Below are 22,743 nucleotides of genomic sequence, written 5' to 3'. Positions count from 1 at the left end.
GACGTGCAGCTTGTCACTCCAGCTGAAGGTAAGGAGCACGAAACCCTACGAAACCCCACGAAAACGCTTCTTGCCCTCGGCGGTTAATGGTCGGCGGGCCGCCCGGGCCGCAGCTGCAAGGTCTTGGAAAACATAAACATACAAGGAATTTAGGCGGACCGCACCTGATCGTGTTTGTGATCACTCCTTTACTTTCAACCATCTACGCCACACTTGCAGTCTCCAATAGACTATGGCAAATATTATAGATGTTATAATGGACACTCAGCCTGTCAAGGCTGCCCTTGGGAATCATTTTGAAGACCTTGCCTTCCAAATCAAAGGCGTGAAGGATATGCCTGCTGTGGTTGGCACTCTCGAAGTGATTGCATTGCTCCGGCAGCAACACAACGAAGCGGAAAACATGAGAAGGATGCATCATCAGGAGATTATCACTAAACTGGATGCCATCGAGGGCCGGTTGGATGGTATAGTGAACCAGTTGGATGGTGTCGTGGCCTAACTAGGTGATGGCGAGGCTCTATCGAGGACCAGCAGGCCATCACACAGGATGCGTAAGTTTGATTTACTTGAGTACGAAGCCTGTACTGAAACTACATGTTTCCAGAATCGACCGCCTGCCTGTGATTATACTCAATAGACAGCTGTTTCATCTCCGCACTTGGGCATTATCTTCCGCACTTGATGGAGCACTCGTCGAGTTGGAATGAACCCGATTCATATTGTCGCTGTCGTTGTCGTCAATTGGTGTACGGTTTGGGAGGGGCTTGGATACATGTTCATATCCTGCTTTCATGCTAATTGTGTTTATGCAATGTTGCTGTCTAGATCCATAATCTGCGTGGGCCGCACACAAGTCGAACACGGTTCCTCAGCTCTGGGCGGGTGCCGCCGGCGCCGCAAGCTGAGCGTGTGAGCCTCGGGCGACTTGTACGTCCGCGCGCACATTGGACACTGTTATGCGCCGCGCGTCGGAGGTCGTGCCACTGTCACGGTATATGGACTGGTGGTACCGACGCCACATACATTTTACGGTACATACAAGAATGACGGCAACGATGGATGGAGGGATTTGGATGCGACGGGATGGAATGGGGTGTGGCATGGTGCGTGGATGCGCGGAAGCCCGTTGTGATGGGTGTGGGCGGGGGCGCGAGTGCGGTGTGTTGGGCATGGGGGAGAATGATGGAATCTGAGCTATGGACATGGGATGTGCGATGTGCTGTATGATTGCGCATTGAAACGGAACATGATTTGCTGCATTCAGAGCACAGCCGGGAAGGACGACGCGGGTTTGATTGCGGGAACAGCGAGGGTAGAACGACGCACAGAGCGCACGGGTTGAGAGACAGAAGCATACACATTGCGATCAAGCTCATGCTGATTGTCTGTATTCGACGACGCGGCCGGACCGCCCTCACTCTCGCCCTCGCCCTCGTGCTCCGAATCCTCCCACCCCTCCTCTTCTCTCCATTTCTTGGCTGCCAGTGGCATACGCATTGCTGCAAACTGAGCCGCCCTAGTTCCTCGGCTATCAGCCATTTGCCAAATAGCATAAGTAACTCGCTTTAGCTGCATTGCTCCACGATGTGACGACGATATGCGAAGCATACCCGAGGAACTGCGCTATCGATAGAGGGCAACACACGCAGCGCAGTTACACTGCCAACGACGGGCAAGAGATCGCCGCTAGCCTTGGACGTTCGTCGTCTAACGTCGGTGCAATCTGTCTTCGTTACACCTATCTCAAGATATCATGTCTGATCCAGCCTGTTTTTGGCGCGTCGTCATTTGATGCTCCCAGAGCAGGCCCCCGTCCCGTCTACGCTGCTAATCGTTAATGAAGAGAGTACCGGCAGCCTGCATTTTGCGGGCCTTGACAAGGGATTTCGGCATGGATGGAAGCCATATTACTGTGCAGGTATGACTCATTCATTTATCAAGCGGCACTCTGGGTATTCACTGAGTCTATGAGAGGTCGTTCAATTGGCCCATTGAATACGTTGAAATACAATGGGTTTGTGTCACTAGAATGGACGGACCGGCCTAGCATCTGTATATCTTAGTCTTGGCCGAAGCTAGCAGCTCGATGGACAACTTGGGCACGATCATGTCCTCCGACTATCTCGGCATGTGATTGTGGAGAGATGGTGCCGCCCGTGCGGGCCCCTTGGTGGCTGCGAAGCCGAACAGCAGCTTTCACAGTATTCATCGCATTGGCTGCTTTCTCTACGTGTCAAGTAAGCTTCTGTTCCTCCGCCAGGGCTTGGCGACTAGACCTCGAACATCTGACCATCGGCATGTATTCATATTAGGCCACAAATCGCAGGAACGGACAGTAGAATTCTACCGACCAGATGTTTTCAAGTCTCGGCCTGGTAGGAGTGCAGCTATGGCTGCGATGCTGAGCACATCGGTTTCCCGAACATGATGATCTGCACTGATTTCTTCCCGCCTCTGAAATTGAATTTGCGGCTTCTATGACGCCCGTTCGCCGCAGTCGTGTAGCGATGGATCCTAGGGCCTCTTCCGCTTATATATACCTCGTTGTGAATGTACGGATCCACCCTATCAATCAGCCCCCGATGTCTTCCTCCCCCACTGTTTTCTTTCCTTCCCCCATCGGGGGCGTTCCTTTCACTATCGACTTGGCCCCCTCCGTATTATTCGCTCTCCTCTATGCCGCGCTGGCGCCCCTCGTTATCTATCGCGTGGCGTCTGCTAAGTCCCGCACCATAATCCTGGCCGGGACCTTCATTTTCAGCTTACAACGGTATGTTCTTCCTCTCATGCGCAGGATGCATGTACATGTCTAATCGTGGAGGTATTAGCATTGCGGACATGGCACTCCGAGCGCAGGAAGCTCATGTGCCCAGTGACCGCACGTCGAATAGTAACATCAAGTACCTGCAGACGACGTACGCGACCGGGTTTATTGGGATGGGCCACGGGCTCCTGGAAATGCTCCGCTGTTTGCTCATGAGTGCTACAAAGGGGACACCACCCTCAGAGACCTCCGCCACCTGCCCTAATGACATCGAATTGCAGCGGCCCCCGATCGGCGAGTCCACCAATACCAGCCCCAGCAAAATGGGCAGCAAGGACAACGTGGGGGTCGTTTATACCCCCGTAGATTCCATGCGTAGCAGGTCTTTCAGCTTCACACCTATTCCAGCGACTACTGCGCTCTTCCCGCCTACCCGCGAAGACCAGCCCGGCCGGCGCAAACGGATCCAAACCATTGCCTCCCTCACGCTCATCCCATTCGGCATATCGATCCTTATGGCCATCATTGCGGGAAACAACTACTACAAGTCGTTCACGTCCGCTTCGGAGGGGCACACGGTTGGCCTTGTCAGGTGCTACCTCCTCTTCATTCCATGTGTACTACCATGGGGCTAATGATAGTTGTGCAGGGCTGCGAGCACCAGTCTTGCCCTGATCCTGTTCCAGGCAACAAATATCACCGCGTTCACCTGTATGGTGACGGATCGGCGCGTCTCTCGGGGCCGCGCGCTCTACATATGCGCACTCACCTGCCTTCTTGTGCGTTACCGCCTCGCAGTCCACGTTTCCTCGCGCTCATACTGACTCTATTTCTGATCTCGGCTACTTTCCATAGTCTGTTGTAGGCGTGTACCGGCTCGTTGTAATGCGCTGCACGACGGACGCGTTGGAATCGGCCGCGCCTTGTTCGCTGAACAGCACTGCGGCCAAGGCAGCGTTCTACGTGTTTCATATGGCGCCCGAGTACCTCACTGCGGTGGCGATCTGGGGTGTCAACATACGGGCGACGTTCCAGACTGGGACGTGGGGTAAGGTATAAAGTGTCTGTGTGGATCTATCACATCGCTCGCCGGCGCTATCGTCGTCGTAAGATTCGTTGGAGGACGCTGGTGACGCTCCATAGCTGTGTCATACTTACTTATGAAAATGGCCCACGGACTTTATCGGAACGTGACTTATCATGCCTTTGCTATCGGAGAGGCTTTGATTTTATGCGCCGTCATTACGAATTTCTCTTGGGTGGGCAGCATACCTCAATGCGGCAGCGAAGTGTGCACGCGTCTTCACGCTACAGGTCAGTTTGCAGCATGCAAGGGCCACGCAGGTATGTCACATCTCGAGTTCCCTGCCGCTAGCATTCAAGCTCACCATGAGACTAGCGTTCTCCATAGTGTTGCGCGTGTCCTATTAGTCCCTATATTTCACTAAGGATTCGCGCCGTTTCTGATGAGCATCGAGAACGCAGCAGTAAACCGAGAGACAAATGCCGTGCATCCCCTTGATGTTCCCATTCAAGAGTGTCGCTATTCAGCTCATCGTAGGGCTCCTTCGTACCATGGCTAGTGAAGCTTCCAGACGTGTGCCAGTGCAAAGCGCTAGCGGTTGGATTCTTCACACAGAGCTCAAGGCACACTCAAAGCGGAATACACTCTGTAGCTTCCCCGCCCAGTCGTTATGGTATGTGAGTGGCACAGCCGCCACCCGTAATCCCATGGCCGATCCGTGCGATGCTGTACCCGGGCCACTCTCGCGTACATCCATGTTCTATGCCACATCGCATCCTGTCCCCTGACCGTCCATTAATTATCATCATACACGTATGTGGCATATATATGTGCACCGCTTGATGCAACATCAGTATCTCCGCTCAGCTACTCATGGTGTGGGAGCCACGCCGACTCATGCTAAGGGAGCGCGATGAGAGGCCTGATCGCTCGCAAGGCAGGACTCGTCATGCATCATACGTGCTGCGTGCATGTCGTGGGTGTGTTCAATAAACCTAGATATTGCTCGTATAACGCTCAGGCTATTCGACCCGTGCACGGGATACGCGGACGGCGAATTCATGTAACCTACGACGCATAGGACTTTACAACTGAAAACGTAAATGACGAGACCCCAACATGGAACTGGGCCGTTATGTATACACACAGAGTGGACGACATCAAGACAAAGATTCCAATCAAGGCTAACCTACATCTCATCTTCTTCAGGTATGCAAGCATCACCCAGTATTCCAAAGAACTCGTAAATTTGCTGCTTGCGGCGAATAGGCGTGACATCTCTTTGTAAAGGCGACAATTGGAGGAGTTCAGCCACCTCATCGATAGATTCAGCTGAGGAGCGTGCATCAATTGATATCATGTAGGTACATAAGCAGTCGGGACGTACCTGTCCGGACTTCTTCTTAGCCCAGGCAGGAATCTGATCGTTCGGCACATTGGCGGGGTAGAACAAAGGGGTAGCGCAGTTCATGGTAAGATTCGCAACATACAGAGGCAGTCGATCTTTACTGCAAGGATGTTCCAACACAGACATCGACCTTGAAGTAAACATACAACTCACAATTCCTGAAAATCATCCTGCAGCGTCTGAATCTGCCTTATCTTCGTCTCAACAGTGTCCAATCGAGTCTTGACAACCTGCAATTCAGCCATAAGTTCATTATGCTGTCACGTTCTCTCTCCTTCCGAATGCTGAAAGCGTGCAAATAGTTCATGCAAGTCAATACTTTGCGCGTTCGCCATGGTTTGCAGTGGACTGTGTTGAAGAGTATGCAAATGTGGCGTGGTGGTTGAAGTTAGTGATGTTCACAATCGGGCTTTGAGGCCCAAGCCCGCCGAACCCTGCTTAACTGAGGCGCATATAGCTCAACACAAGTCCTCGAAAGACCCTCAAGGGGCTACAGAGCCTAGTATGCAGGCCTGTATTGAATATGAAGCCAGTCCCGGTGGCCAAAAGTGCGGCCCAAAGTAGGGCTTTGGGCCCGAGCCGGGCCCTGAACAACACTAGTTGAAGTACTTAACGAGTATGTCGGACATTTCCGAGGCCCAATGAGGCCCTATTCAAACACCGTTGATAGCTGTTGCGTCACATTGTGATCGGTCTGGATCATTGGAATGGAGGACTGTAAATTGCAACGCTTTGCTTCCGGCTTATAGCGCACCAGCTTTGTATAATGTTGAAACGCGCTGACCCGCGTGGTCAGGAACGACCTCGCAAGCTCGGGCGCGCGAGTAGCCGGGGGCCGGAGGCCCCTATCGTAGTATATAACGACCCCGCGCGATGTACGTACCGCACGCGATTGTCCCTGACGGGCATCGCTACGCCCGTGGACAAACGCGCCCCCGCGCCGTTCGCACCGTTGTTCCAACATATAATACATACGATGTTCAGAGACCAAACATGTTGTGTACTAAATTTGAAAGCTTCAAGAGCTTCGATCTCCAAGGCAGGCGACCAGTAGCCAGTCCAACGGACGAGATAACGCCAGCTGCGTCGGACACATCTATGGTCGAGAATGCAGTCGGCCAACCACTTCTGTTCCTCATCATAAGGCTTAGATCGTGGTGGCTCGCGCGACCGAAACATTGACACATCGTTAGTCATGAGTCATGAAAGGGAGCAGTACATAACGAAGCAAATATTGGAGTCAAAATCACTCGTTGTTTGTAGACCAAGGTGCTTCATCTGCTGCCTGCACGAAGAACTAGCGTTCTATGTGGCCTACCAATATTTTACGTAGCCTAGATGTTGTTCAAAACGCGATTATACATGGTCTTGCTATGGACACTGCAGGAATAAACGAGTATGAAAGCGACCTTGCGCTTCAAGCACCTCAGAACACGATCAAGAAAACCGGCCTGATTGCGTCATTCTCGTAAACGATAGTTTCGTTCAGCTGGCCGTTCATCCTATCAAAGACGACCTGTCATCGTGTCAGAGGCACGCCAATTAGCGTCTCCATGATTTATCATCACACACAAAGGGATATAGACGTACGGAATTGTAGCCCGAAGGGAGAGACATGACTTGATTGAAGGCAGTGACGTTATAGACGCGTCCGAGGACGACTTTATTGAGAATCATGACACCAGTGCCATTCGAGCTGTAACTCCATGCCCTATATGATGATGGTCATTCAGAATAGACGCGGATAGTCTTATGTCCATGTACGAACTTGTTCGACGCAGAGGACGTATATATACCTGCTCCAAAGCTGTTAAACAGGAAGACGAGGGGTCAGCAACGATATCGTCATCAGGGATGTCGGATAAAACGCACGCTCCGCTTGGGTTCGCAAGGGTCACATTGAACGAAGTCTTCAAGATATTGCATACTGCACATTTAGGCGAGTTACACAGCTTCGTGTGGCCCGTGTTCCCCAATTGACACACGCGTGTGGTACCGTGATAGCGGAAGCGTTCATTGTGGACTCTCTTTCTGTATTTGTCATTGAAAGAGTTAGGACTGTACTGGGTGCGCTCTGGGGAGCTTGTAGATTTGCAACAATACGCACCGGTAAGCGTCGTACGGCTTAGTGAACGTTGCGCTCTCGACGATCTTGTACACGTGCTTTATGGTTGGCTTGGCGACATTATTGGGCGACTTCCAAGCGTTGTCGAACTTCGCCCGGACTATAGGATCAACCTGTCAGCTCGCGTATGTCGGAGTGCGCTAGACATAAGTGCGCACCCATCTTCCATGTGACATGGCCCTGAGGAATCTCCATGATCCTTGGTGTTGTTTTCAATGCCAGTTTCTTGCACGTCCGCCCGCAAAAGTGATACTTCCCAAGCTTGGGACGGCAACGGCACATTAGGCAGGCTACGCGCGACCGGTCGCGGCACGTTCGCCCGCACTGGTTGTGAGGCCTAAGCTTCGGTCGGCGGTGGCAATACTAATGTGTAAATGTACGGTTAATGGAATGCGCCAGATGTAGTCGCAGACTGGTATGCTCACATTGCATTTCGTATTGTCGCCCCCGCCAGAACAGAGAGTAATGAGACAGGTCATGCCGCAGGTTAGATATGCAACAGAGCCACGACGATAACACGGCCGGCGATGACATATCTTGGCAGTCCATGAGCAACGCCACCAATTGTGTTTGATAGCAGTCACCCTGTCGGAAATGACTTACGACGCATAGACGAGTAGTACCACCGCTACCGTGACCACCCCCCGTGGCGATCTTGTATTTTCCAGCACAGGTGAGGCCGCATGTAGGGTAGTTCTTCCCGTTCTTATGATACGAAGGGCGGATACCACATATCTGAATTGATACATCAGCTCTTCCCGAGCTGTTCCACAGAACACTCAGATGAGAGGGCTACGCACCACGCATAGACGAGTGAATCTGCCAGCCTTGTAAATCCCTGCACAGGTATTGCCGCATGTCGGATAGCTTTTCCCTCCATGGTTGTATGCCGGCTTCTTACCGCAGACCTTATAATTAACCAGATCAGCACAGCCATGCGTGTCTGAGCTGATCGAGGACGAACCACACAGAGAATCACGATAGTAGCTGTATTGTTGCTGCTCCGGCCACCGCCTCCACCACTGCCATTAGGTTTGTACTTAGCCGCACAAGTCATTCCGCAGGTGGGGTAGCTCTTCCCATTCTGGCTATATGCAGGACGAATACCACAGACCTATGTGCGGGAGATAAGGTACACTTCGTACATTAGATTGTGGAATAAACTTACGGCACACATCCGTTGTCCGCCACGGTTCTGCGGCTTAGCCATAGCGCGACTGACGGGTGCCGTCGCGGCTAAGTTCATAGAGCGATTGACGGGTGCAGCCGCGGCGATGTTTGCTGTAGCGAATTGTTTGCTCAACTTGTCCACATCGCTGCCGTCGCTATAGGCCGTGGCATCATCGTCGTTTCCATCGCCGAAATCACTCCCGTCATCGGTGTCGCCATCGCCGTCGGAAGCCATACTGTCGAACCCACTGTCAAGGTCGTCATCGGGCCCTCCGTTGTCATCGTCGGACCATTGGCCATTGTCAGACGGATCGTCGTCGTCGAACTGATCATCTGAGTCGGGGGTGTCAGAATACGGGGGCGACATTATGTAGCACTTAAGGGGAATGAATAGCTAGAAGTCTGTAAAATGACCATCATTTATACGCGGAGGCAGGCGCCAAATCGTAGGATTTCATGCTTGCTACGGGATGTCCTCAATAGGATAGGTACTTGATGTTCTCTGATATGAATCGAGCGTGATAGGAGATCGCTGGGTGGTGATTCCACGCCAAAACAGGCTGTGACGGGGAGATATAATCTCCGCCTCGAAATGAAGGAAGCCGTCCCGCAGCGAGCCAAGGGGACATGAGGAGAAGCCAACGTGGGGACATGCAGACAATCATGTGCGTGGAGGGAGGTAGCATGAGGCATGGCACGTACTTCCATGAAGTCGGTTTGTCAAGATATGATCGGCAACAGGAGTCTCCGCTGACAGTCCAAAGCTACTGTGCAGCGCCTCAGTGATTAGAACTTACGGGGATTTGCCGTTCAGGAACATGGTGACCACAGACACGTTCCTTGCTTCCATTCCGCCCTCGCTTGCTGAATTGTTATCAATGTCATCCAAGACATGGAAGATCAATCCACATTCAGTAGGTAGCGATGTTGGCGAGGGCTCAGTACTACTATGGGCGACCTTGACAAGTAGCACGGTCTGGGGCGCTAAATGGTGAGAAATGGTCAATAGCTATCATGTATTTACATGCATAAGCGCAGACATACGTGGTAGACACGAGGGGTTCGGGGCATGATGGGTAACAGAACGCAAGGACGGATGCAAAATGTGCGTGCTTCCATATTGGGAAGTCCAATTAAACTCGCTGGCGTTCGAGGACTAACGCCTGCATCTTGATCTTGATCTTGCTGTGCTAAGGTGCCTGGACAGTGGCCTCATTTTGGCACGGATGCATCTGGCGGTACGAAGAACAGTCATAGTAGCGGCCCACAAGAATAAATTGTTCAATTTCCGACAAAAGTCTCGCGGACCAATTGCCCACAGCCAGAAACGTGTCAATAACATTGTTATACGATCAAAAGAACAAAGCCTCGAGGTCCCTGTAATCGATTCCTTGTAGTATCTCCTTTCGGAAATGGAAATGAGCCAGGGTCCACCTGCCCACACTGTACAAGGCCGCTCACGCGTCAAGCGGTTCAATCGACATCTCTCCGCACGCCGTGCTCGACATTGCCACAGACCCCAGCTGGCAGACTGTGACGCCTTTATCTAAAGACAATTCGCTATACAGAGACCAGCCGTAGCCGCCACCTTGATTCCACTGTTGGGATATCTGGGCCGACTATTTTTTTCAGGTAACATTTCGTCCTGGCTATCACTCCACCGGGGTAGTTTATATAAGGGCCATATCATGAATCCTGCGCGCTCTCGCTACTTATCCACTCCGGTGAACATTTCCTTCACACCCCCGATGGCAGATCTAGTCCGCGACCACGACATCGTCCTCACCGACAGCGATTATTACACCGCCAACGAAGTCGACGACAGTATACCATCCAGTGACAGTTCAGACGAGGAGACAGTCCGCGAGCCAAATCGTCTTACGGGCCACATCCCGATCCAGCCCCAGCCGACCGAGATGCCTTCGCGTGGCGGATCCAAGCCTCGGATGTGTGTCGTACGTAATAAGTTATAAGTCTACGAATAACTAGATATGAGACTCGCCGCTAGGTGTGCGGCGTTCGTCCGCAGTACAACAACGGTGTCAAGTCCTATCCGACCTGCGGTCTATCTTGCGCAGCTAAGCTAGACAGGAGCAGGAGTGGGAAAGGAAGCGGTTCAGACAACTTGTGTGTTGTGAGTGTTCGCGATCGCGATGCGTTCTCCGACTGTGCACACACCAAGAGACGATAATCACTCAAATTGTCTTGGCTACAGGTATGCCATACCCGTCCGAAGTATTCCAGGGGCGGGAAGTCCTACCCAACGTGTGGACTGACCTGCGCTGCCAAGTTGAATCCGCCGAACCCCCGCGGCGGCACAGCCGAGATGTGTGATGTAATCACCTTCCCCCGCTAAGCTTGTTACTCCGTCTCACTCATTGTCTTCTTACGAAAATAGTACTGTCATAAAAGACCCAAATTCTTCGACGGCCACAAACTTTACCCGCAATGCGGGCGGACGTGCCGAGACAGAGCGCGCGCGGCACGCTCGCGCTCCGGCAACAACAATCGTAGCAATAGTGAGCGGCAATAATACCCTGCGACATGTTCCTGTCTGACCGCACACGCAGATCCAGGTGCTTCAATGCCGGTTCCGGGAAACAACTCCTCGTGTCTTATGTGCTGGAAGGCGCCGAGGCGGGGGAGCTCCCATTTTTGCGGGCGCAGCTGTGCTAATGCGGCCGAACACCGCGCGCCGTTGCTCCTGGAAGCTCCCTGCGGACATATTACGTTCCAAGAGGGTGAGTCGTAGGCATCGCGGTTTTCGAGTTCTGACTTTGATATGGGTCCTTTCAACCGACTCAGTCGCCAATAAATTCAAGAACTCGTGGAAGAGCGGAGGCACGCCGTGCCCCGAAGTGAAGAAGGTGTACAAGATTGTGCAGAGGCCGATGTATGCCACGAATTACAAGACTTATCAGTGCGTCATGCCATCACCGTACTAACATTATTGACCTTAGACATCTACCGATTGTCAGATCGCGAGTAGGGAACGAGCTCCGCCGGTGGCACGGTACGAAGCGTGAGTGTACTATTGGCAACGGCGGTAACGCCACTCCGTGCACGTCGCGCACCTGCTCCTTGTGCTACATCCTGCGTTCCACGGTCGACGCCGCGCAGTACCCAGGGGGATTGATCCACTCGTCGTCCACGTCAGACAAGTGCGCTTTCTTCCCTGAAACCGTCCGCATGTGATATAACGCAATGACGATGCACAGATCGGACCAATACTCGGACAGTCCGAACCAATACCCCTCCAAGGCTATGCTTCTGACCAAGGTCGCGGCGGGGAAATCGGCACAGTTGAGCCGTAGTCAGCTTTCGCAGGGTGTTCCTGCTGGATACAATTCCGTAGGCACCCGGTTTCGCTAGTCACGTTAGACTGTCCCGTCCTAATTTAATTGCTCTGATGATAGGTCCAAGTGATCAGCTCGCGCTCGAGTTCAAAGGTGGACGACTTGGTTGTGAATACGGGAGAGGCCGTACAGCCGTCCTACCTTGTCATTTATGGGTGAAAATCTCGCTGTCTGTACGTCTATATTTTGGTCGTGGCTGGAAGCATTGCGATGTAACGAATTCTTGTACGCTCTATTGTGGCAGCATACTAGCTGTAGCCAATGCTCTTGTAATTGAACTGACATCTTCATCTACGATGACCATGGGATTGTATACTTAGTCTGTGATATGATACTAATGCGAGTCTGGTGGAGAGTCGTTGTGTATGGCCCTTGTTGTTACCCATGCTGGTTCCATCTGATCGAGGGCCATGACGCAATTTCAAGTCATCATCATCATTCTGGACTGGGTTTCGAAAGTAAATCTGAAGCTGAAGCTATAGTGCTGAAGGTCTCTGGTCTAGCCTGCTTGTGCAATGGTCAGACCGGGAGACGGCTCCCATCCTGTTTCAGGAAGTGGCTTTCCCTTTTCGGACTCTTCTATTTATGATCAATCGCTCTTCGTTTTTCTTCTGTCTATCTGAGTACAACCGCCTATGTCATGATGTGTTCTTGAGGCGACAACAATTCTTTATTCTTGCGGGCCTTTGCTCATATAAGCCAACCTCGACGTCGAGCCATTCGAGTTCTCGAGGATCAGTGTGGACGGACGACATGTGTGTCGCACGTACATGGTAAGCTGTCATTATATTCTCGTGTTCTCATAGAAGGGACTGAGCGTCGAGCGCTTGTATTTCGTGTCGTGGCGTTCGAGTGGTCTTACCAGCAGCGGAGAGTGTTCCTTCGCGCATATATCGACTTCGCCCACACCATAAAAATTTGGAGACTGCGGGCTTACAATCTAAGACAATCGTTGCCAGAAGTTATGAGTACAATATACATGGAATACAGTTGATCCGTCAAGTCCGTGGTGGCCTAAGGTAGGCCCCCGTCTGACTCAAAAGCTCGCTGTTGGGGATCCCGCTCCTCGCCCTCCTTGGGACCGAGCTTTAAACGCGGCTTCAAACTCGGCGAACGTCCTCTCCCCGGTGATGGCGAACATCACGCGCTCGAACGAGCTCCCGAACCTCGCGCCGGGGACAGAAAGTAAATCTGCCCATGTCTTCGCAATAAACGACACGTTATTGCGGAACACACCCGTACCGAAGCTGCCCAACACGATGTCCTTCACGCCCTCCTTCTCGAACAGGTACAGCACGCGCCCCATGCGCTCCTTCATCTCGCGCTCGATCTTGTCCTCCACGCTCGCATGGCGCCCAGCGGATGACTGGCGCACCTCGCCGGCGTTGACCGCTGCGCATGTAAGCACGTCCGCATCGAAGGGCTCTGTCCACGCGCCACTGTCATCGCGAAAGACGACGACGCCGGGCGAGTAGACGATCGCGTGCGTGTAGAAGCCCTGGCGGGCGTCGCGCGAGTGCACCTGGTAGAATTGCTGCGCAGTGTGCGTGAGGAGCGTGGGGTAGAGCGTGGATGCACGCGCGATGGACTCCTCCTGCGCCTGCGCGCCGTTGATGAACCCGCCGCCGGGCTTCGTCGCGGACGCAAAGTTGAGGATGCCGATCTTGGTGCGCTCGTCGGCATTATTCTTGTGAATGTTGCTGAGCAGGCGCGCGCAGTCCAGCGTGGAGATCTGGAGGATCGTCGTCTCGGTTGTGGCGGTGCCCGTGGGGGTTCGAGGCGCGAAATAGGATGAGAAGAACCCCGTACCGGACGACCAGTTGGATAGTGTCGTGGAGTCTGGTGAGTAGTAACGGGTGTTGGCGTTTGAGGCTTCAATCTTCCGTGTCAGACTGTGCTTGCGACCTCCCGGGGTGGAATAGGACCCAGATTGGAGGGCACTGAGTGTTTCGCTGGCTAATTGCCGAAGAGCTGCACGCTTATTGTCATCGAACGCAGGGAAAGACATGGGGGGTATTGGGGAGCGACGACAAGAGGGTCCGAGATGCAGAGACAAGCGCTAGCAGACAATTGCCGGAGGGCAGGCTGTAGATGGGCTGCGGCACGAGTATCGATGGTTCATGTGCCTGGCAGCTTCCATGCATTGTTGTGAGACTGTACCTGGAACGCTTGAGCACCTGAACGTGTAGACTGACCACTCCCAGATCCGCTCTTTGAACAAGCGCTCTGCCCCATTTCGATTTCCGGATCAGAGATTTCCGACACATCCAAAAAAGGCAGGTGAACTCCTTCACACGTACTATTATCATCGCAGAGCGATGTATCTACAGTTGCGCAGCCGGCCAACTCTCTGACAGAAGATCATGAGAACAACGCTAGCTTTACGGGGAACCGCCTCATCGACGCCGTGCGAGAGAACGTATGCTACCGGTTGGCCCAAGGCTCGGAGATGGAGAAATTGTCGGACATGTGTACTGCCGACGGTGTACGGCAGTGTAAAACCATGCCATCATGCCTAAGTGGTCTCGCTGTTCATTCTCGGAGACCACTAGACAGATGGTCGACAGCCCATCAATGGCGGTTCCCAGCCAGCGCCTCCGCTAGTTGCGACTCATTGCAGCCTCGTGTATGTGCAGAGGAGACATTGTTCGAAATCTCAATGTTTCTTTGTGACATTGTCGCTACCCGCACCCTCCGCTGACGCGATTTAAATTGCGGAGGGGCTATGGACAAATTTCAGCACTTGACGTCGTCCAACTTCCGCTTTATTAGCAACATCTCGAAACTTGCACCATGTCTGTGGTGAGTGTGCACTCTTGTGCCTTCGTATTTTCTGTCGCTGACCTCTTACATCAGAGCTTACTGTACCTGAAGCCCAACGACCAGTTCACTCGCAACAGTGAGCCCCTTTGCTGTAGTAGCACCCCTCAATGTGCTCTGACTTCATTTGTGATGTAGTCGAGAATCAATTCTACTCATCGTGGCAGCATCCTAATACTAGGACCCCGAAGATCAAGCACATTTTTTACCTTCTTCACCAGAGTCCGCATTCTCGTGGACATCTTCAACGCAACCGAGCTTACATGTACGTTGTCTGACTTGTGCCTGGTTTACATTTGCTTTTGCTGAACAGGATGTTCCAGGCAACGGCATGGTAATGAACAGATGCTTTTCCACGGCACCCTTCGTACATGCCAGATTGGGGACACGCCTGGGAGCTTGTATCCTTGTAACCGTTCTGACTGCAAACTCTGCGCCATCTTGCGCTGTTCCTTCGACCCGAATAAATCTCGTATGTTGACGCATCAGAGTGTACATTTAGTTTCTGACCATGCTTCGTTTCCAGACGATGGAATGTTTGGCCACGGCGTGTACACCACTCCCGTTTCCTCGAGTAAGCAGACCCGCAGCTTCCTTAAAGTCGATCGTTCTATTGTATATCACTTCCTTAGAAGCAGAGATATATGCCAAGAGCCCCAACTCGCACTACAAAGCGATGTTATATGCGAACGTCACTATCGGCCGGACAAAGACGTTATATCAAGCAGCACATGGCCTATGGCAAGCTCCGGACGGCTGTGATTCTGTAAGTAATCTGGTATCGCTCCGCAACGCGCGACCTCTTTCCTAAGCCCATTTCACCTAGGTGACTGCGGCGACATTCTCGCAGGGTGGTGCCGTACACTATCCTGAGATGATAGTATACCGTGAAGACGCCATCTGTGTCAACTCTCTGATTATATACGAACCTTGATTCTGGTCCGAACGAGCTGGAGGGTCAAACTCGTCGTCGCTTGAGGCCGCTATGGTGTTTGATTTTTGTACTCGTACTGCCTCGTATATGTACAGCAGTAATTGTGGTTCTCGTATCGATAAATATGATCGTGGGAGGCAGAATCATATAATCACTTGTCAGATCAAACTTTGCAATTGACATCGCAGTGTCGAGGCCGTTATTCAAGCTGTACAGCCTTACTTCCGGGGGAAAGGCTGCAGTCTCACACTTCGCCTTATCGATAAGAGCTGGCGATTGATCGTCTGGAACGAATTCAGCACCTGCCAAGATCCACTTGCAGTTCACCGCCGTTCTCCTCGTGTCTGCGCCATTGACCAGTCGTTCTCACAGCAAACGCCGCATTTACTCCGTCGGCAGACATGGGCTGGCAAATGTACCGTAAAGCTGGATATTGGCGTTTTGCGAGACCCGAGCTGATTGCTTGAACCACATCGAGCAGAAATCAAGTGGTAGTAGGCAATCTGCCGAGTTATAAGATACCTGCTATCTTGTGTATGTTTCGAATTGGCTGTCTTGTTTCTGCATTAGGCTGTTAAATTCGGCAATACTTATCTGGATTCCATTCTGACACGGTATATATGTTACAATTCGCCGAAGGTATGATCGTACAGGACATGTGCAAATCGCTCATGAACAATAGCGCGCAAAGAGGTTAGCCACGACAGGCCCATCTTGGACGCATTAGAACACAAGCAAGAATACCGGTCTGATTGCATCGTTATGATATACGATGGTCTCGTTCAGCCTCCCATTATCCCTGTCGAAGACAACCTATTGTTGTGCGGACAAGCCCCGTAGTTAGTGCTCAGCATCGTTTTCGTTTTCGCAGGCCGAGCACAGACGTACGGAGTTATAGCCCGCAGGAAGGGACGTCACCTCCCTGAAGTTCGATGCATTGTAGACGCGACCGAGGGCGACCTTGTTGAGGAGTATGGCGCCACCAGGCTGGCTGTAATTGTACTCGCCCCGCTTGCTGGTATCACGGCGGAACCGGTAGCTGTATGCCCTGGAACAGACGGAACATAAGCATCAGAATCAATGATACTATGTCCGTGCACGAACTTGTTCGCGGCGGAGGACGTATATATCGCCGCTCCGAAGCTGTTCGATGATGACAAAGGATCCAGATTAGCATCAATGGCCCGACGAATATTGAACAGGGCGCACCCTCCTTCCGGACTACCGAGGTTCGTGTTGAATGATGTCTTGAGGATATTGCACAGTGGACAGCTGCGCGAGCTACACAACGTCGTCCTCCCCGTGTTACCTAGCTGACAATCCCGTGGCATTCCGTGATAGCAGAAACGCTCGTTACCGACTTTCTTCCTATTACAATGAACCACAGACCATGAGGGATACACGGGATATGCTGCGAGGAATTGCACACACTTGTAAGTATCGTAAGGCTTGAGAAAAACTGAGCTCTCCACAATCTTGTAGACATGCTTAATCTGCGGCACAGGCTCGCCCATGGTCGGTTTCCAGGCCTTTTTGAACTTTGTCGCAACTACGCAGAGATACAACGCAATGGTGCTGTCAGTCCACACACGTTTCAAGCTTGCGCTGAAACGAGAGACGCACCCATATCCCATGTGTCATGATTCTGAGGCACTTCTAAGATCTTCGGGGCTGTCTCCATTGCCAGTTTTTTGCATGCCCGCCCACAGAAGTGGTACTTGCCGAGCTTCGGTCGACACCGGCACATTAGGCATGCGACACGCGACCGGCTGCGGCATGTCGGCCCACAATGGTCGGAGGACGTGAGCTTCGGCTTGCGGTGGCAGTACTGTTGCGCAAAATCAGAGTCAGCAAACCACTCCGAAGAACATTCGTGTCAGTTGCTCACGCTGCACTTCAAACGGTCTCCGCCGCCAGAACAGAGACTCTTAAGGCATGCCATACCGCAAGTGAGAAAGATATCAGGCCCCCTGCGGAAGCATAGGCGATCATTGCAGATCTGCGAATCAGTGGCAAGCCGTCAGTCCTATATTATCGTACATCTCATCGAGACACGCACAACGCATGTCCGAGTAGAAGTCCCATCCCTAGTCTGAACTTGACCGTTGCCCTTAGCGATTTCGTACCGTCCAGCACAGGTGAGGCCGCAAGTGGGGTAGCTCTTTCCATTCTTACGATATGCGGGACGAGCACCACAGATCTGAATGAGAACATCGGTTGTCATCGAAGCTGTCCATGTTTGCGCATAACCGGTCAGACGCTACGCACCACACATAAAGGGGTAAAATTTCCGGTCTTGTATACTCCAGTGCAGGTCAGGCCGCAGGTAAAACAATGCTTGCCTTCTTTGATATATGCGGGCTTCTTGCCACAAACCTTCCAGTAATTTATGTTAGCTAAATGTTGGTGATTGCTCGATTCATGTACGTACCACACAAAGGATGTTGATCACGTCCGGTGTAGGGTCACGGCCGTTCGGAACACGGCTACCTCCAGACTGATACTCAGCAGCACACGTTAGTCCACAGGTAGAATATGTCTTTCCATCCCTGTTGTACGCAGGTCGGATGCCGCAGACCTATTGCGGAGACGTCAGATATCTCTACTGCTTGTAGGTATAGATCAGACTCACAATGCACATAGGGGTCTGACCAGCGCGGCTCTGGGGCTGAGCCAATGCGCGGCTCATAGATCGAGGCGCCGCGGAGGCGAAACTAGCGGCAGCAAATCGACTGCTGAGCTGGTGGATATCAGTGTCATCATTGAAATCCGAGGCATTGTCAGGGTATCCGTCGCCATAATCGCTCTCGTAGTCAGGATATCCATCTCCATCGCGAAAACTGCTCCCATGGGCGCTGCCGGAGTACCCGTCACTGAAGACATTGTCGAAGCGTCCGCTGCTAAACCCGTGGGCATATCCGTCATCGGTGGCTCCGTCATCGTCTGAGGCCATACTATCAAAATCGCTGTCGTCATCATCGTATCTGTTGGACGTATATCGCCCCTCGTTGTCGGTATCGAGGCCCGAGCTGTCGAAATCGAACGGATTCCCGTAGGAGGTAGAGTCATCGTAGCCTGAGTAATAAGGGGGCATTGCAACACACTTGCGAAAATCTGGAGAGTGATGAAGAGGGCTAGTCGGTGCTAGCAGTTTATTGTGAGCCTTGAGCCGAGGGCCTTGAGTCTCAGAATCCGTTGATATATCCACTGTCAGAATGTATCTCCATGAAGAGATGTTTCCAGAATACTTGAGTTATAAATCTAGTGTCCTAGAACGGCATCAACGGGGAGATGCAATCGCCGGTGAGGGATGCTGTTAGCAGCAAGCCAACAATACATTAGAGACCACTCATGTGCGCCGCATGCGAAGTAATTAGACGGTGAAGGAAGGCCTTGAGGCTCGTGCACGCAGCGAAATGGCGTAGGCGCCCGTGACAATCCTTTGGCGCCGTTCTCACAGCTCGATTCAGTCACAAAGCTTGACCTCAAATTTATGCGGGTCTTTCCCGGACTCCTCGCTGAGACCGACATCACCTATACACGTGCATCACTAGCATTGCGCTAAGTATCTGCTAGCACAACTGTGAATTCTCACTTACGTGACATATCAGCTATCAGTGCGTGGTATAATGACACTCGCACGCAGCAAATCCCGGCTCTACTTCTCCGATATTTATTACGTATGATAGAATATCGGTAAAGCTCAATGTCAACGATGAGCTCGATGCGCCGCAGCATCGACGCGATACATCAGCGTGCCAAGTTTCGAGAGCCTATCCTCGCTAGGGCAATGCACGCTTCTGCGTGTCAAAGTTGAATCATCAGAGGTGAGCTTTTGTGGAATCTTCTGAAGCCCGGGCAAGGCGGGTTATCTGAACACATAAAATGCTTGCCTAATCCCAACGCCCAGCAATACGTCCACACGTCCACATAAGGATGCCCACGTCTTCGCTGGTGTCGAACCTTTGCGTCAGAGGGAGTGCCCCAAGTATCATCTGACTCGCAAACGGCGTGTTTCCCGATGCATCTGAGAAACGGCACATGTGGCGGCGAACCACATCTCACGTTCTGCTTCCCTGCCGCTGAGCTCGTGCCTCTACACGCCAGGTTCTCATGTCAAACAGCTCCTGACATGAGATGTGATCCTAGAACGTATCTTCACCGTAATCAAAAATCCTCTGTATTCCTTGTCCGTGAATGTGAAGCGAGGCATCTCCCTATCACTATCATGGTCGCTGACGGACTGATATTGGCCGTAGAAGACTCGAATGTGAACCCCGCTGGTCTTAGAATATTCTAGCATGGCAAAAATACAGCAAAAACAACAACAGACCTCCCTCGCAGAAGTTACAGATAGGCGGCATAGAGCATAGAGGCACTGTGCACCTCGGGGTGACCATCCCTCAGCGATTGTTCATGGCAGCCTTGTATCTTAATTCATGCCGATGTCTCAATATTCCTCCAATTGTCAGGATCTACCCTTCCGCTCTCTGTTTCGAGAAGCAACGGCAGATAGCGACAAACCTTGTACACCATGACGCGACTCAGTCTGAGCTTCCGCAGTCTGACCATTGGTCATGGAGCCAGACATGTACAAAACGACTTCTCTCTAAGCAGTATTAACACATCGTCCATTAGTGATCATCACGAGAGGGTGAGGGGAAAATGCCTACCTCACGATAGCCATTCGGTAGCCTATTTCTGGTTGGCCACCAGCCACCGTCTCTGCACTACCGACTGCACCACCTTGCCCCAAAGTATAATCTGCGAGGGCGGTTTATCGTCATTAATTTTGCTGTAATTTGCCGTACGTGCGTACTACAGCCAGTAGTAGCTGCAGTGCGAACAGCGTCATCACGCGATTCTGGTCGCGCCACATGTAGTAAGGAAGTCAGTAGTTACACAGTTGAACTAGATCAGATATCTGATGGTATCTCACATAGCAGGTTTCGCCGGCGATCAATTCCCACTGCCCCGATGGAGGTCTTGTGGATACCTCCAGGAGCTGCCCTAGGTATGTTTGAAGCCGCAAATTTCAGCCTAGAATGGGGACACGTGCCTTCGCGGTCACTGGAAGCTTTGGCCAGGATTGCTGACCACCCGAATGTAGAGACCATCAAATTTGGCCGTAAGACACCGTCTGCGAAGTAATGTGCGAACCAGCCACATTGATCCCAAAGCTACCGGGTGCGATTATTGTGAGGGCCCACGCTGGCGCCTCCGGGACCTGCGTTCTGATCCACCACGGACACAGAAACAAGATATGATTCCGAGTTTCCAAGCCACCTCCGCATGAGCAGTCGTAGCCCCCCGGGCTCTTGGGATGTTGAATCGAGCACGGGAATTGGTTGGTCAGGATGTGCAGGCGACCTTAGGATCGTGTCTTCTGGAATAGTCCGCCTTCTATCGGATGCCGTAGTGTAAATGCGGTCGGGGAACATGGGCTGAGAAACCTTCAAGAGCATATGTCTTACTGTCCAATGCGTGCGCCAGCTCGCGGCACAGTATCAGTGAGCCACGACCATGATGGTGTGTTTATTGGCAGTTGCTGCTGACTACTAATCACTGCAGGCCGACTTGCAGGCTCGGGCTGACGGCTTCTGACTGGGCCTTGCATATCACTTCTGACAACTCAATTTGAGCCGGCATCCCTGGGCGCAGCATTGACACCGTCACGGATACACATGATGATGCTATATTTGTCCCATGATATAATAAATACAAGATGATACCATACACAATCCCTGGTCCAAAAGGCGTTAATGCCGATCACACCATGTTCAGAGCCCTTATAATGAGGTGCATTGCACTTCTCATGCAGATCAAGTAACCCATAATGTGGACGTCGGCTTTGGTTGCAGCATGTGCTGTGCTTATCGTCTCACGTATCCTTGCTATCTTTACGAAGCTTCAGGTTGTATGACAATCTTACCACTCCAACTTATACTGATAAATCGTGCGAACAACTTTTGTAGAGAGTTGGTCGAATCCCTGGGTTCCGCTGTCTGTTTGGTCCGCTTTCCGTGCCCGGGCCTTTCCTCCCATCCACCGCATTAAATCCCGGACTTGATTGGCCGTGGTTATGGAGGAAAACAGGTGCGATACTTTTCACTGACAAGCAGGTCCACTTAAGTACAGCGACACAGTTTACAAGCACTACGGTTCTCGGACTATATCCGCCGTTCCGTTTATATGCGGCGCACCTCTGATTTGTACAGCATCTCTAGACATCGCAAAGCAAGTGCTCAGCGGAGACAAGCGTTACTACAAAGGCCCTACCTCGACCGCTGCTCTAACGTAAGCATTTTCTAATCGTATGCTCTAAGAAACCCGCTCTAACTCAATCATCATGTTTAGGTTATGGGGGGAAAGTGTTGTTTCCGCAGAGCACGATGTGTACAAAAAGCACCGCAAAATTGTTGGTCCCGCCTTCACAAGCTCCACGTAAGTCGGTGCTGTTGGCAATGTCGTGACCCTTTTTTATTCTCCCCGTTAGATATGTCTTGGTGGCGCGTCAGACCGTGAATTTATACAAGGAGATGATCGAGGGCGAAGGTCTCCCCCGACGACCCGGACGAAGAGGCGCTGGCAACCGCATCTTCGGGAGCAATTGCGCGTCTGGCGACGCCGCGAATAGCATACAGGCTACCTATCAAAAGGTACTCCATTGACGCATCGAGCGAGCGAAATCAACCGCTACAATATAGACTACGTAAAGTAGACAAGGCAAACAAGAGGTTGGCGGTCCTCATGCGTCAATTCGTCGAAACAAGGAGGTCAGAACTTGCGGGAAACCACGAAGCGGATGATGCAACAGGGCACGACATCTTCACACGTCTCGTCTATGCAAGCCAATTAGAAGGAGAGAAAGGGCTTACAGACAGCGAACTCGTACGGTTGGCGCATCTTACTCCGCTCACGGCTGACTTTCATATGGTCAGATTGGTAACGTGTTCGCCTTCATGTTTGCGGGCCATGGTGAGTTCACGGCAATTGCGTGGTGTGTCGCGACGTTGATCGAGATCTTGCCGAGACCACAGCGCATACGCTTTCGGCGACACTAGCCCTGCTTGCTCTGCATAACGAGGAGCAGGATACGACTGTAAAGAACATTCTCGACGTTCTCCGTGACGGGAGAG

The 22,743-nt window shown here is 52.1% G+C and overlaps 8 protein-coding genes across 8 annotated transcripts; 4 read left to right on the top strand and 4 right to left on the bottom strand.

Moving 5' to 3' along the window:
• Nucleotides 1-256: 256 nt before the first annotated feature.
• POSPLADRAFT_1059331 (hypothetical protein) lies at nucleotides 257-710 on the top strand (the record flags this gene model as incomplete). The annotated part of the gene is made up of 3 exons (XM_024481149.1): nucleotides 257-467; nucleotides 518-554; nucleotides 608-710. 3 exons carry the CDS (start codon nucleotides 257-259, stop codon nucleotides 708-710), a joined length of 351 nt encoding a protein of 116 aa, XP_024336838.1.
• Nucleotides 711-871: 161 nt separating this feature from the next.
• POSPLADRAFT_1035502 (hypothetical protein) lies at nucleotides 872-1,896 on the bottom strand (the record flags this gene model as incomplete). Its single annotated transcript, XM_024477089.1, has 5 exons — nucleotides 872-1,003; nucleotides 1,043-1,222; nucleotides 1,330-1,572; nucleotides 1,614-1,741; nucleotides 1,854-1,896. The coding sequence occupies 5 exons, from the start codon at nucleotides 1,894-1,896 to the stop codon at nucleotides 872-874; spliced, it is 726 nt and encodes a 241-aa protein (XP_024336837.1).
• A 689-nt stretch (nucleotides 1,897-2,585) lies between these two features.
• POSPLADRAFT_1059330 (hypothetical protein) lies at nucleotides 2,586-3,826 on the top strand (the record flags this gene model as incomplete). Its single annotated transcript, XM_024481148.1, has 4 exons — nucleotides 2,586-2,773; nucleotides 2,832-3,359; nucleotides 3,417-3,546; nucleotides 3,623-3,826. 4 exons carry the CDS (start codon nucleotides 2,586-2,588, stop codon nucleotides 3,824-3,826), a joined length of 1,050 nt encoding a protein of 349 aa, XP_024336836.1.
• A 919-nt stretch (nucleotides 3,827-4,745) lies between these two features.
• POSPLADRAFT_1149862 (hypothetical protein) lies at nucleotides 4,746-8,861 on the bottom strand (the record flags this gene model as incomplete). Its single annotated transcript, XM_024486356.1, has 14 exons — nucleotides 4,746-4,786; nucleotides 4,985-5,123; nucleotides 5,179-5,299; nucleotides 5,353-5,429; nucleotides 5,954-6,044; nucleotides 6,083-6,345; nucleotides 6,790-6,910; nucleotides 7,072-7,230; nucleotides 7,307-7,424; nucleotides 7,483-7,585; nucleotides 7,928-8,059; nucleotides 8,125-8,232; nucleotides 8,289-8,438; nucleotides 8,493-8,861. The coding sequence occupies 14 exons, from the start codon at nucleotides 8,859-8,861 to the stop codon at nucleotides 4,746-4,748; spliced, it is 1,992 nt and encodes a 663-aa protein (XP_024336835.1).
• Nucleotides 8,862-10,242: 1,381 nt separating this feature from the next.
• POSPLADRAFT_1048472 (hypothetical protein) lies at nucleotides 10,243-11,866 on the top strand (the record flags this gene model as incomplete). Its single annotated transcript, XM_024479525.1, has 8 exons — nucleotides 10,243-10,449; nucleotides 10,503-10,628; nucleotides 10,710-10,822; nucleotides 10,893-11,013; nucleotides 11,065-11,235; nucleotides 11,317-11,414; nucleotides 11,455-11,655; nucleotides 11,713-11,866. 8 exons carry the CDS (start codon nucleotides 10,243-10,245, stop codon nucleotides 11,864-11,866), a joined length of 1,191 nt encoding a protein of 396 aa, XP_024336834.1.
• Nucleotides 11,867-12,745: 879 nt separating this feature from the next.
• On the bottom strand, nucleotides 12,746-13,891 carry POSPLADRAFT_1040874 (hypothetical protein). Its single transcript, XM_024477816.1, has one exon. The coding sequence runs from the start codon at nucleotides 13,856-13,858 to the stop codon at nucleotides 12,887-12,889; it is 972 nt and encodes a 323-aa protein (XP_024336833.1). The 5' UTR covers nucleotides 13,859-13,891; the 3' UTR covers nucleotides 12,746-12,886.
• A 706-nt stretch (nucleotides 13,892-14,597) lies between these two features.
• On the top strand, nucleotides 14,598-15,772 carry POSPLADRAFT_1040870 (hypothetical protein). The gene is made up of 7 exons (XM_024477815.1): nucleotides 14,598-14,652; nucleotides 14,707-14,749; nucleotides 14,809-14,935; nucleotides 14,994-15,142; nucleotides 15,197-15,244; nucleotides 15,303-15,436; nucleotides 15,497-15,772. Exons 1-7 carry the CDS (start codon nucleotides 14,644-14,646, stop codon nucleotides 15,602-15,604), a joined length of 618 nt encoding a protein of 205 aa, XP_024336832.1. The 5' UTR covers nucleotides 14,598-14,643; the 3' UTR covers nucleotides 15,605-15,772.
• A 555-nt stretch (nucleotides 15,773-16,327) lies between these two features.
• Nucleotides 16,328-18,182, bottom strand: POSPLADRAFT_1149057 (hypothetical protein; the record flags this gene model as incomplete). Its single annotated transcript, XM_024486260.1, has 8 exons — nucleotides 16,328-16,417; nucleotides 16,493-16,606; nucleotides 16,705-16,747; nucleotides 16,814-16,972; nucleotides 17,036-17,153; nucleotides 17,228-17,432; nucleotides 17,493-17,603; nucleotides 18,036-18,182. Coding segments are annotated over 8 exons (987 nt in total), but the record flags the coding sequence as incomplete, so codon positions are not given.
• Between the last annotated feature and the right edge of the window lie 4,561 nt (nucleotides 18,183-22,743).

Source organism: Postia placenta, assembly GCF_002117355.1.
Source record: "Postia placenta MAD-698-R-SB12 unplaced genomic scaffold POSPLAscaffold_11, whole genome shotgun sequence".
Classification (NCBI taxonomy): Eukaryota; Fungi; Basidiomycota; class Agaricomycetes; order Polyporales; family Adustoporiaceae; genus Rhodonia; species Rhodonia placenta.
Note: the sequence above shows the minus strand (reverse complement) of the source record. Positions and strands in the feature narration are given on the sequence as shown.

Coding starts and splice junctions, on each gene's coding strand:
- POSPLADRAFT_1040874 (XM_024477816.1), bottom strand. CDS start 13,858: ATGTCTTTCCCTGCGTTCGATGACAATAAGCGTGCAGCTCTTCGGCAA.
- POSPLADRAFT_1040870 (XM_024477815.1), top strand. Junction 14,750..14,808: donor CGACCAGTTCACTCGCAACA/GTGAGCCCCTTT, acceptor TTTGTGATGTAG/TCGAGAATCAATTCTACTCA. Junction 14,936..14,993: donor CAACGCAACCGAGCTTACAT/GTACGTTGTCTG, acceptor AGGATGTTCCAG/GCAACGGCATGGTAATGAAC.